The sequence below is a fragment of the Castor canadensis genome, chromosome 12, assembly GCF_047511655.1.
Source record: "Castor canadensis chromosome 12, mCasCan1.hap1v2, whole genome shotgun sequence".
In the NCBI taxonomy this organism is placed as follows: Eukaryota; Metazoa; Chordata; class Mammalia; order Rodentia; family Castoridae; genus Castor; species Castor canadensis.
In genome coordinates this window covers 91,968,593-91,982,080 of record NC_133397.1, presented here as the reverse complement: position 1 = coordinate 91,982,080, position 13,488 = coordinate 91,968,593, and the positions used below count along the sequence as shown (strand labels likewise).

At 43.0% G+C, this 13,488-nt stretch overlaps 1 protein-coding gene and 1 long non-coding RNA gene across 2 annotated transcripts in view; one reads left to right on the top strand and one right to left on the bottom strand.

Annotated features, from left to right (window-relative positions):
• The window catches only part of LOC141414890 (uncharacterized), a 42,779-nt gene extending 40,020 nt beyond the window's left edge, over window positions 1–2,759 (bottom strand). The window contains exon 1 of the long non-coding RNA XR_012439853.1: window positions 2,411–2,759. This is a non-coding gene — a long non-coding RNA (uncharacterized lncRNA). The remainder of the gene's footprint in view (window positions 1–2,410) is intronic.
• Window positions 2,760–2,814: 55 nt separating this feature from the next.
• Window positions 2,815–13,488, top strand: part of Fhl2 (four and a half LIM domains 2) — a 168,907-nt gene continuing 158,233 nt past the window's right edge. The window contains exon 1 of the mRNA XM_074050464.1: window positions 2,815–2,972. Coding sequence (XP_073906565.1) covers window positions 2,943–2,972 — 30 coding nt within the window. The 5' untranslated portion in view covers window positions 2,815–2,942. The remainder of the gene's footprint in view (window positions 2,973–13,488) is intronic.

The window sequence follows — 13,488 nt, the reverse complement described above, 5'->3', positions numbered from 1 at the left end:
CCATTGGTCCGATAGTGATCTTCTTAGATTCAAGGGTAAGTTTTTCCTCAAGGGTTAATTTAAATGCTTGGAGGAAAGCTCCCAGTTTAAAAGTGTCTGCCCTAAATAGGGCCAGGGTCTCCTCGGTGGAGCCCACACAGAGAAAGACAGCCCCAGCAGGGTTCTCTGGCTGATATGTCAGCACTCAGCCAGCCTTTGCTGCCTGTTTATAGGAAGTCATTTTAGAAAGAACTGAGTGCAGCCTGACAATGGACTCAGAAGCTCAGGCAAGCAAACTGCAGACCTGCATCTGATGGGACAGGGCTGACCAAAGGTCTTCTTCCTCTTCCTCACCTATATCCTCAGCAGGACTTGAGGTCACACAACATCCTGGAGACTTGGCCTAGTCATCCCAACATTCCAAGACCATAGAAGAGGCACAAAGAGGCTCATCTGGAAGTCACCAGAGCTCAGATTAACCAGGCTCAGAGATTCCCCAAAAGTTTTGCCCTTCACCCTAGAGACAACCTGATGAGTCCCTCTAATGCTAGAGGCCCTTAGGCAGGAAACTGGCTCATGGAGCCAGGACCCAGTTGCCCGGCATGATCAATGCCTGGCATGATTGATGGACTGTCCTCTGACCTCCTAGCACCCCCGGGCTCCTCAGGAAAAAGAACATCAGAGCTGAGCACCGCACCTCAGGTGGCTCCAATAATGATTTTGAGGGAGAGACCAGGCCCTAGGAGCACCCTGGAGATGGTTCCACAGAGGCCACTGCAGTGGAACAGAGGCCAGTACAGTGGGGCTTCTGTGCCCTTCACCTTGCCTCAGGGCCCAGCCAGGTGCATGAGAACACTGTAAATAGATAGGTTGTGGAGCAAGACACATCCCTACCCAATGGGGCACATGCATGTCCCCCTGGGCCAGTGACCTGGACCAGGTCATCTTTCACTGGTTTCCCAAGTGAGTCCTGTGTCACACATAGATGCAAGGGCTCAACTGTGGTAGAGGCTGGATTCAGGGCCATGGATCTCCCATGGGAGCCCAGGATGAAGCCATTTCCTTTCCAGAACACAGGAGAGCTGGTCATGTGCCCACTTCGTTTTCTGATCTGCAGGCTGGGTCGAAGGATACAGAAATTATATGTGCAACTGGTGAGGGCTAAGCAGGAAGCAAGCTGTAATTCAAGAAGTAAAGGGATGTCTTCTATCTGATGGGTGGATAGGCAACTTCAAAGTCAGTTATTAACAATAACAGAGATTAGGCACCCACTCTGTGCCATTATTAAACCAGCCGTGGATGCACAGAGCTTCACAAAAATGGGTCCTGAGGTCAAAAGGCTGAAACTACTTTGTTTATAGATTTCCAGAACAAAGTCTGTTCACCACTGTACTTCTATGGTATTGTAATTATTTTTCTAAACTTAATGTGTTCATGTTGGCTTTTAATTTAAGAAAGAATTTCTTTTTTAGGAAAATTTACTTTTTAACTTGATATAAGAAATTTAAAAAGCTTAAAACATATTCAGGCTGGTCTTTTCTGCCCATTTACATAATAAAGGGTTTATTACTTAAGTCAAAAGTAAGATTAAGGAACTTCCAGTTCTGATAAAAAGAAAAAAACAGCAGGGTACTTGAAAAACCCTCCCAAGACAAACACTAAGCAAGTCCAGACACATACAACAAACATCCTTTCACACATAGAGCTGAGCACAGAGGGAGAAAAGGACATTCCAAAGTGCAGAGAAAGAAGGGGCGCGGTCCTGGACATAGCATGGCAGAATCAGCTGCCACGCTGGGGGGGTGGGTGAAGTGCCCGGATGTGCATGTGAAAGTCAGCACAAGCAAGCCTGGACCCTTGAAGTGCAGGGAGTCAGCAGTAAACAGCTGAAGGCAAACTTGGGCTCTTCAAACGTCTCTGGAGAAAACTGGTTCCCATGTAGAGAAGACAGTACCATCCCGGAAAAAGAACTGTTTTTAAAGTGATCAGCATGGGCCTGTGAAACATCAACTCATACAGCTCACTTGGCCCCAAGTAATAATTAACATAACAACAAATCACAAGTTAGTGATATCCCTGGGCCACCTGGCAGGGTCCTGCCCAGAACCTGTCTGGAGACAGAAACTCTAAACCAGACTGGGGAGTATTCTGAAGTCTATTCCCCCAGAAAATGGACTCATCATCTGAAATCAAAACCCCACTCATAAAAAATGAGCAGAAAAAGCAAACGGCGTATTAAAACCTCCAAGTAAAGGAGTATGAATATATATATACATATATATATAAAACCATTCTTATTTTATAATAGCGATCAGACACAACAAAAAAAAGAGAATTAAGTACATAGAAGGGTAGATGTCCCGAGTAACCCAAAGCTGCACGAACATCTTTTTTTAAAAGCTACAAAAATATTTTTTAAATAACCGATTACCTTCGATATGAAGTACTGGGAATGGCACTTTTCGTCAATTGTCTTCCTTCCCCAGATATGAACCTCAGATCAACCCTGAGAAAAAAATCAGGCAAGTCTTTAACTGAGGGACATTCTACAAAGCACCTGACCAGTAACCCTCACACTGCCAAGAGCATCAAAACCAGTCTTAAGAAATGTCACAGCCAAGAGGAGCCTAAGGGGCCATGACGGCCAAATGTGATGTGCAGGGAAATGCCATTAAACATTCCCACAGCCGATGCAGCCAGAGAGGCCATGAGACAGTGGCAGACGCTCCGGGCACCTTGGATGGGGCGCGAGGCGGAGACGCGCACGTGCGCACCACCAAGGCGAAGCTGCAGCGCCTAGAGAGGCGGTCAGCGGGGGCGCGCATCCGGGCTCTAAAGAGGAGAGCCGCGGGGGCGCGGATCCCACGGGCTAGAGAGGCGGGCGGCGAAAAGGCACGTGGGAGCTGCTCCAGAGGGGTGACTAGAGAGGGCAGCCTCTGGGGCACGGCGGGGACGAGCTCTGCATGGCGGACCGTGTGACCTTGTCGGTAGAGGTGAGCGTGTGCGGGCGCCCGGGGCAGTGGGTGCGGGGTCCACCGGGCGGGGGCGGCGGGAGGCCTGGCGCTCCGGGCGCCTCTGCTGGCCTGGGCCGAAAGAAGGTTGGTGGGAGGAGACCCCGCGCAGCGGCGCGGATTTCCTGACTGATGGAGCCGCGTGGTCCCCGCCCGGTGGCCTTCATGTGACCCCAGAGCCAGCTGAGGCCGTGGGAAACACCACCAGTGAGACGACTCCATTTGTACCTTGTACTACAAAGCACATGGCACACACGCAAGATCCCCTTTTCAAATTCCACAGGCTCCACTGAGGTGCCCTGCCTGGGACCCACCAGAAGAGTTCTCTATTTACTTCCTTGTCACTTAATGTGTCTATTTCACCGTTTGTCTACCCTGCTAACCTGTTGAGAACAAGGACAATGGCTCACTCATTCATGCAGTCTTTACTCTCTCAGCTGGTGTTTATGCATCCTTATGCGGCATGAGCTTCAGTACTAGGTACTAGTAGGACAAAACTGAACATAATATTTTCTTCTGGACAATGATACTGGCTGAACAAAAACGGTGATGAACCAAATGAGGAAAGTGTTCAAGACTGATCAGAGACATCAGGGAGGAGGTTATGATTGAGCTGGGTTTTATATTTGATAAAGACAGTGGCCCTTAAAGTTGCCAACAGCAGCAGCACCTGAGAACTTATTAAAACAAAACTTCTTGGGCCTCTCCAAGACCTACCTAGTCAAATCGCTGGAAGTGAAGGTCAGCAATCACTGTGTTAGCAAGTTCCCCAAGGATTTCTGATTACACTGTGTTTACATCTGGCATTGCCTTTTACCAAGTGGGCAAGGCAGAAGGAACAGAGTCTTCATTTGTCTGAACCACACCACTTCTTACTGAAAACTAAGCTTGAAATTATTATAATTTCCAAGGCAGAATACATTTTACAGTGGAGTTAAATAGATGTCACCAACCTTTCCTCATGAACTTTGAGATGATATGATTGTCAGTGTAGGTAGGTACACCAGTTTGGTTGGCCATGGGATTTTCCTTCATCACATCAAAGGAAGTGTGGTGGATGATCTTGATTATCACATCCTCTGACAGAGTTTCTCCAAGAGCTCCAACACCTTGCAGATCTCACCTTTTGGATTCGACCATAGAGGAAAATGGCATTGGTAAGGAAGGGGACAAAGAGCTTGACTAACTCAAGAGACAGCTTACTGTGCACATTGTAATCCTTGGGGAGTTTTGCTGGTGTGCTGGTTCTGAGCGATGAATGTTCAGCACCACTTACTTTTTTTGTTCTTTTTTTTTTTTTTCTGTAGTGGGACTTCACCTTGAGCCACTCCACCAGCCCTATTTTTGTGAAGGGTTTTTTGAGATAGGATCTCACAAAACTATTTGCCATGATCCTCCTGATCTCTGCCTCCTGAGTAGCTACGGTTACAGGCGTGAGCCAACAGTGCCTGGCCACCACTTACCTTTCTGACATCTTCTTAGAAGAGGTAAAGGATCTGATACTTGTCTTTTGTAGCCCACTACCCTTTCACGTGGTCATACCAGGACCCATAAGCCACTAGAAGAGGCAGGAGCGCTGTTAGTTTTGAGTACCAGTACCAAACCAAGATGATGAGATAATCCCTTTGAAATAAGCTTCTGTAGCCTTTATTCAGCTTACTTGATGGAGGAAAAATAATTTTCCATGGATAAAAGCTGTACAGTTTTACAGTTGGAAGCAGTGATTTGTAATATAAAGTTATTGCATGTGACTTTGCCAATATATTGGGACTCACCTTAAATAACAGTGATGAAACACTTCATATATTCCTGGTAAGTAGTACTTAGCTTCAGATTCAACTACTGATGCACTAAACTAAGTCCTGGGGACCTCCTGTGGCTCTCATATCATAGCTGTGCCAGAAAATCTGCAAGTGCAGCATCAGAATGGGATGCAGCAGCCGAGGGAGAGAGGTGCCCTCAGAACTTTTTATTTTCCCTAAAGGGTTTTGACTACTTGGTAAGCATAAGAGAAATGTTCTGTTCATAAGTTGTTGAAGAAATGATTGAGAATAGGAGTGAACCAGTACCAGGTTTTCTACTCATTCCAGTAGGTTAGCACTCACACAGTTTCATGGGTTTGGGGTTGAGAAGTCATTATAACACAGTAGAAATCTCTACTGAGTGTTTGCTATGTTGCAAGTATTGTGTAAAGCAGGCATGAAGTGTCTGGGATGACAAAATCATTGTCGAGGTGAAAAACCCACAGACCAAGTAGGCAAGTGGATGAAATGGTCTCTTTTGAGTCAGAACAGAGATGTATGTGTGCAGTTGACTTTAACCTGGTAGGTGTCATAGTGACTGATACACCTCTGAACAGGTTACTCAGAGAAACAGAACCAATGCCACAACCAGTAGGGGTGCGGATGTGTGTGTATTTTTTAAGCACTTGCTTCCTGAAGTTGTGGAACCTGGCAAGTGAAATAATTTAGGGCAGGTTGGAAACTTAGGCAGGATTCAGTGTTGTAGTCTTGAAACAGAATTCCTTCTTTTCAGTTTTTGTTCTTAAGATTTCTAATTGATTGGATGAGGCCCACCCACATTTTGAAGGTAATCTCCTTTTCTTAAAGTCAACTCTATATATTAATCACATCCATAAAAAAAGCTTCATGGAAACACTGGTCTGATGTTTAATTAAATAGCTGGATACCAGGTTCACAATGCAGGACTTGTAAGGAATCATAGAAAAGCTCAGAGCCTTTTCTTTCCCATGCATCTTGCTATCCTGATTATTCTGAAAAATTCTCTGCAAATGTGTCATGTATGATTTCACAAGTGTGGAAATACCATATATTTACATGAACAACAATGGTAGGTAGGTGATACAATCTTATGAACCACCCGTATGCAGTCTATTGCCGACTTTACTGTTGTTATGTGGTGCATGACTATACAGTAAATCCATTCACCTGGACTTCTATCCAGGTTTATAATTTTTCTTATCATCATCTGACTCCCTCTTTCATCGCATCTCGTTTGTTTCTAGAGAAATTGTTCTAACAGAGTTACCGCTCTTGATACACTTGAGTGACATGTTTGATGGAATTTATTTTTATTTACTTTTCCATAAACATGTTTTTATCCATATCATGTTGAGGAAATCATTTCAGTCTTTTATTTTTCCCAAGAGAATGTGGATACTGTGGTCAGGTTTGGTTATACTGAATTCATGAAGGCAATGTAAGATACTTCTTTATTTGGAAATTTAAATTTTGTTGAATGAATGGATCACCAGTAGAGACTTTGACAAACTATACTTCAGAATTTTTGGCAAAGTATTATTTTTGTCTCCGTCCTCTTTGTTTACTCTTGGAGCAAGAAGAGCTGGTAATTGTTATCTGACCTACTTCCTGCTTGGATGGCCCTTTTGTCCAGCACCCTGACAGATACTCACCCAGGGACAGATTGCCAAGGAGAGAGAATGTTTAACATCTCACACAGATACTTTGTCTATGGAAGTTTTAAATTATTCCACAGATATTCACTAAATGACCCTCAAACATTTTTCTTCATTTGTCTGTTCTGTTCACGGCAGTAACAATGAAATATTGTAATCTGCTTTTACAGTAAAGATGTGCAAATACAAGAAGATGGCTCTTGTATCTAAGCCCATCCCCTTGTCCTCTAGTCTCCTGTTTTATCTACATATTGCTGTTTCCTTGGAATATTTTTCTTCTGTGAAGGTTTTGAGGTCCTTAGTAGTCTGATTTGACACCTGGTCAATAGCTTTTAAGAAAGATGTGGCCTAAATGGTCCATTTTGGTCCTGTAGATGTACTCTCCTCAGTAGGAAGATGACAGCCTGTTAATTCATGTTAAATACTCTTAATAGGGATGCCTTCCTCCCTCCTTCCCTCCTGTCCTTCCTTCCTTCCTTTCTTTTTTATAGTTCTGGGAACTGTTGAATTGGGAATCACACTTGTTAGGCAAGCAATCTACCACTTCAACCACTCCCTCAACCCTTTTGCTTTTAGGTCTTTTTTTTTTTTTTCAGATAGGGTCTTTTACTTTTTCCTAGCCTTGCCTGGCACTGTGATCCTCCTGCCTCCACTTCCAAAGTAGCCATGACTACGGTGTATACTGTCACACCTGGTTAATGCAGGAAATGTCTAAGATCACACATTCTGATCAATGGGAAAGCCACTCTCTGCCATGTCAATGCATGGCTTTGTGACTGAACATTAACAACACTGTAGTTCACAACACTATTAGATCAAACTAGCAGAAAATTACTTCATGAGTTTCCCAATGGTCCAGGTATGTGCATACAAAACAAGTCTCCTCTTCATTTTTGAAGCGGATTGTTTGAAACTCAGATCTGTGACTTGAGTATTTCTACCTTTGTCCTTATACTCATACCCTTAGATGAGCTCAATTTACATTCATATTCAATTTTGGAGAAAAGTCCCTTCTGTCTGGCTTCCCCAAGATAGAACCTGGTCACTTAGGTTTGCATTGCATTCTATTCCCTACCAGCTTCTCAATACACTGATTGTTGAAATTGCCTGAAAGATGGGCCCCACAAAATCTGTTTGCACCACCTTTTCCTGCCATGAATTTCTCAAAGAATTCCTCTAAAGTCTGAGGGTCAGGCAACATTGAGGTCGTCCTGTGAAAGTGGTAGTAAGATACCAGGCAATCCTTGGCATTTCTGGCCACATAGAGAACCTGAAATCAAGGGAAGAGAAGGCAGCCAGAGAAAGAAAAATGAGACTGAGGGAAAATACTATAGGAGAGTGTTCTGATAAAATAACTACATATTATAAGTATGTGATATTTTATACATTATTGATTTATTGTTAAAAGATTAATGAAATGGTACCAGGAGTGGTGCTATTACATGTCTGTAATCCCAGCAGTCTGGAAGGAGGCAGGGGAGTTCAAGGCCAGCCTGAACTACGTAGCAAGACCTGTCTCAAAAACAATAATGAAATAAATGTAGTCTCTGACTCTGCAACTCTGATGGACACAGGAAGTCCAAAGACAAATGTGAGTACTCATTCTCAGAGTGGTCAAGTCATGCAACATTACCATGATGGTGTGGGTGGTGATTGAAGTCTGATATGAGAGACTGAGTGGCCACAGAGGAAAAAGTTGTATTCCTGGGCATTTGTAGCTGTAAACATGCTGTATCTTAATGGGCGAATAGGAATTTTCCAGTTTCACATTTGGAGAAAGGTAGGGGCATGAGAAAGCATTTTTGTACATAACATCTTATTTGACTCATAAATGTTAGCCAGGTAAAGAGAAAAGGAGCACCATCCTTCTCTAATTGATGAAGTCACTGAGATTTTGAGTTTGAGGGGCTTTCCACTGATACATAGCTAGGGCATGATGGCGTCATGCCTGGAACAGGGAATTCGGAGCGCTGAGTCCAGAGCTGCCTGCATTGCATACACAGAGAGGAGCCTCCTTCTGAGGAGTGTGCTGACGGTTTTGCAAAGATTAGAGTGGTTGTGCTGATGCATTGAGTTGTCCCTGGCTCCTTCCTGGAAATCAAGGAAAACTAGGGAGAGTGCCTGCTAATGTGATAACTGCGAATTTAGAACCAATCATTGAACACAGTCATAGCAGACTAGCAAGCCCTGCTGTGTGCTAGGCCCTGCTTAGAATAAAAACACTGGACAATACCAAGTCACCTTTTCTCCCAAGGAGCTGACTGTGTATCAGAGAGGTGAGAAAACTACAGTGCAATGTGATGAGTGCAACCATGGGACAGATACATGCACACTTAGGTCAACATGTACATGTGAGATTCTTCCAGCCTTGGGGGGTCAGGAGAAGCTTCTAAGCAGGTGTTACCTACGCGAAGACCTGAAGAATAGGTTGCAGTAAGCCAGATTCTCAGGGGATGCTTAAGTGAGATAAACAGCATGTGGGAAGGTCCCGACAAGGAAGCATGAGTGGCAAAGGACCAGCAGGATTTTCAAGATGATCGTAGTGAGATTGGGGAGGATGTAAAGAGTTTGGCCTGGAGCTGAAGCAGGGTGAAGACTGCCAAAAGCATGGAAAGTCATGGATCTTGAACTTGATCTCCAATCTACCTTATGTAAGTGTTTACATTTTAGGAAGAATGCTGCCAACAGCGAGCAGAGTATGAAGGGGGCAAGATGAAAGGTAGACGGGTCAATTGGGAGGCAAGAGAGCAGTGGCCTGGTGAACACATTACAGAACAACCAGACTTTGTTTTGGCTCAGATATGGAGACAAGGAAGGTAAACATTATGACAATAAGGTCCACATTTGTGTTTCTGAGGCCCAGAGAACACCCTCTACTACTTTGGCAGAGTAAAGCAAAGGGTTTCATTTTTAAGCTTTTTGGAGGTGAAAAGTGCTTTCCCCTCCCATGAATATATTATCTGCAATGTTTAGTTATATTAGAAGCAGGACAAAGTGTCAGTTTTTCTTAAACACATGCCGTCCTCATTAAGACCTATAAGTTTAAGCATATGTAATACGTTTCAGTAAGTTGTACATATCCTTGTTGGTACTAAAATTATTACATCTTTAGCAGTGGAAGCTTCTTTAAGTTGGCTCTGACACCTTTTGACATGGTCTGAGTTGTTAATGGCTTCCTTGCTTTGAATTATAACGAGAGGTTCCACCTCACTTTAGACTGTTCCCACTCAAGACTTGGAAGTAGCCACATCTCCAAGGAGTCCTAATTTCTTCTTGAAGGGAATGGAATATAGAGTCTTGAGGGGTGTAATAGGCATTCTTACTGCTAGTGGATTAGGCATTGGTTTCCAAGCCTTTTCAGTGATCATGATTAAGAATTCACATTTTCTCTTCAGGATTTCATTTAGTCGCTTAGATTTTTATTCATTCTAACTTACTCTCATGCCCAAAGTCCTGGGTCTAGTCAACTTTATTAAAAAATTAGCACAATTTCACTTAACGAGCATAGGCTCGTTAAATCCTAGAGAAGATATTTGCTACTTCAATCCAATAACATACTTAGAATTTCTGACTCATGTGCAAATGGTTTAACATAAGAAAAATTTATCAAAGTAATTATGAACTAAATAACTCCATGGTGACAAAATTTAATATCTCTATGATTAAGCAACAATAATAACAAACCTTTCAGAAACCGTGTTGAGAAAATTTCCTTAGATTGGTATAGACTACTTGTGAAACGTCATAGAAAATCTCCATTAACAGAAGCTCTAGAAGCATTTCTTAAAGATTTGTGATGAGACATGAATGCGGATGGCTGCTACTGGCCAATGAACAACGAGACAGAGAAGATGAAATAAACATAAGAAGTAGAACAGGAAAGAGAATACTTATTTATTTTTCAGAAGATAAGAGTACATAAATTCTGACTCATAAATTAGAGGAACCACTGAAACAAGTTATTTCTACAAAGTTACTGATCCATGATGAGCATGCCAAACAACAGTGCTCTTCTTCATAGAGGTAATAAACCAAAATGTAATACAGCTCAGATAACAGATATAGAAGTCATAGGTTTGATTCTCTGACTGCGCTACTCTACTGGCATGTGCAGTAAGCAGCTCAGGTCTAACACAGCTGAAACTGAGCCTGTGATTCCATGTCCTGCTTCCCCCATCCCTTTTGTGTTTCCCATCTTAGTCATTATCAACTTTGTGCTTTTAGTTGCTCGTGCCAAAACCTTGGAGTCATCCTGACTCCTGTCCTTTGCTCACTGCTATATATAGTTTGTATCTTTTGTGTCCTTTAAGGTCCCTATGGCAAAGACTTGGTTCCCTGGACGGCACTTATTGGAAGGTGGTAGGGTTAATTCTGACTCATAAATTAGAGGAACCACGCAACAAGTTATTTTTGCAAAGTTACTGATAGGGGTGGGGTCTTGTGGGAGGTCTTCAGGTCACTGGGAGTGTATGCTTAAAGGGGATAGTGAAATTCTGGCCCAATTCTTCTCTTCTTTTGCTTCCCAACTGACCTGTTGCTACCTCTTAGCATACTTTTAAAAAAAATTTTGCTCTTGCAAAGCAGGTGCTCTACCACTTGATGCACACCTCTGGTCCATTTTGGTGTGGGGTTTTTTTTTTTGGAGACGGGGTCTTGAGAGCTGTTTGTACTAGCTGGCTTAGCCTCCTGACTACCTAGGTGTGAGCCAGCAATACCCAGCTTACTTAGCACACTTTTTTTTTCGTTTATTCATATGTGCATACAGTGTTTGGGTCATTTCTCCACCCCCTCCCTTTCCCACCCACCCCTTCTCACTCCCCCCTACCCCCTTGTCCCTTATCTCTAATTTTGTTGAAGAGAGAGTATAAACAATAATAAGGACAAAGCTTTTTTGCTAGTTAAGGATAGCTGTAAGGGAGATTCCTAGCACTGCTTTCATGTACACATGTGTTACATTCTAAGTTGATTTATTTTTTATCTTTTATTTTATTCATATGTGCATACAATGTTTGGGTTATTTCTCCCCCTTTCCCCTTGCCCCTTTCTTACCCCCCCACCCCCTCCCTCTCCCCCACTACCCCCTTTTCCCAGGGTTGTCTGTGGGAGTACCACGTGCCGCTTAGCTCCCCTCGTGGTCTGCTTCTCCCAAGCAGGTTAGGAGCTGGCGTCTGGTGGCGCGGGAGCCCTCCTGGTTTCTCCGTTAAATGTGGCATGGGAATGCTATGCACAGGTTGGGGGTGTGGAGGTGTCAGGGTTTTGCCTCTTCTTGGTGATTTTTCCTGCAAGGTGTATCTCCAGTGTCTCTCCAAGATTTGAATTTAGGAAGCACACTTTCTGCTTCCTCCCTGTAGTCGCAATCTTGGAATCTTCAAGTTGATTCTTCTTGAACTGACCGACCTTTTCTCTATTTCCTGATCCCCTTCTCCTATTTGACCTCTGTCGCTTTAAAGTTTCTGCATTAGTTCCTTTGCATTGAGGACATCAAATACTATCGTGTTTTTTAGGTTTCTTACCTATCCTCATACCTCCCTTGTGTGCTCTCGCCTTACCATGTTACCAAAGTCCAATCACCTTCTTGTATTTGCCCTTGATCTAAAGTCCACATATGAGGGAGAACATATGATTTTTGGTCTTCTGAGCCTGGCTGACCTCACTCAGAATGATGTTCTCCAGTTCCATCCATTTACCTGCAAATGATAAGATTTCATTTTTCTTCATGGATGAGTAGAATTCTGTTGTGTATAAATACCACATTTTCTTAATCCATTCATCAGTGGTGGGGCATCTTGGCTGTTTCCATAACTTGGCTATTGTGAATAGTGCTGCAATAAACATGGGTGTGCAGGTGCCTCTGGAGTAACCTGTGTCACAGTCTTTGGGTATATCCCCAAGAGTGGCATTGCTGGATCAAATGGTAGATCAATGTTTAGATTTTTAAGAAGCCTCCAAATTTTTTTCCAGAGTGGTTGCACTAGTTTGCATTCCCACCAGCAGTGTAAAAGGGTTCCTTTTTTCTCACATCCTCGCCAACACCTGTTGGTGGTGGTGTTTCTAATGATGGCTATTTTAACAGGGGTGAGGTAGAATCTTAGTGTGGTTTTGATTTGCATTTCCTTTGTGGCTAGAGATGGTGAGCATTTTTTCATGTGTTTTTTGGCCATTTGAATTTCTTCTTTTGAGAAAGTTCTGTTTAGTTCACTTGCCCATTTCTTTATTGGTTCATTAATTTTGGGAGCGTTTAGTTTTTTAAGTTCCCAGTATATTCTGGTTATCAGTCCTTTGTCCGATGTGTAGCTGGCAAATATTTTCTCCCACTCTGTGGGTGGTCTCTTCAGTTTAGAGACCATTTCTTTTGTTAAGCAGAAGATTTTTAGTTTTATGAAGTCCCATTTGTCTATACTTTCTCTTACTTGCTGAGCTGCTTGTGTTCTATTAAGGAAGTTCTTGCCTATACCTATTACTTCCAAAGTATTTCCTACTCTTTCCTGTACCAACTTTAGAGGTCTGATATTAAGGTCCTTGATCCATTTTGAGTTGGTACTAGTACAGGGTGATAAACATGGATCTAATTTTAGTTTTTTTGCAGACTGCTAACCAGTTTTCCCAGCAGTTTTTTTTTTGCATATTTTTTCTTTCATTTTTCTTTTATTATTCATATGTGCATACAAGGATTGGTTCATTTCTCCCCACTGCCCCCACCCCCTCCCTTACCACCCACTCCGCCCCCTCCCTCTCCCCCCCTCAATACCCAGCAGAAACTATTTTGCCCTTATTTCTAATTTTGTTGTAGAGAGAGTATAAGCAATAATAGGAAGGAACAAGGGTTTTTGCTGGTTGAGATAAGGATAGCTATACAGGGCATTGACTCACATTGATTTCCTGTGCGTGGGTGTTACCTTCTAGGTTAATTCTTTTTGATCTAACCTTTTCTCTAGTACCTGTTCCCCTTTTCCTATTGGCCTCAGTTGCTTTAAGGTATCTGCTTTAGTTTCTCTGCGTTAAGGGCAACAAATGCTAGCTAGTTTTTTAGGTGTCTTACCTATCCTCACCCCTCCCTTGTGT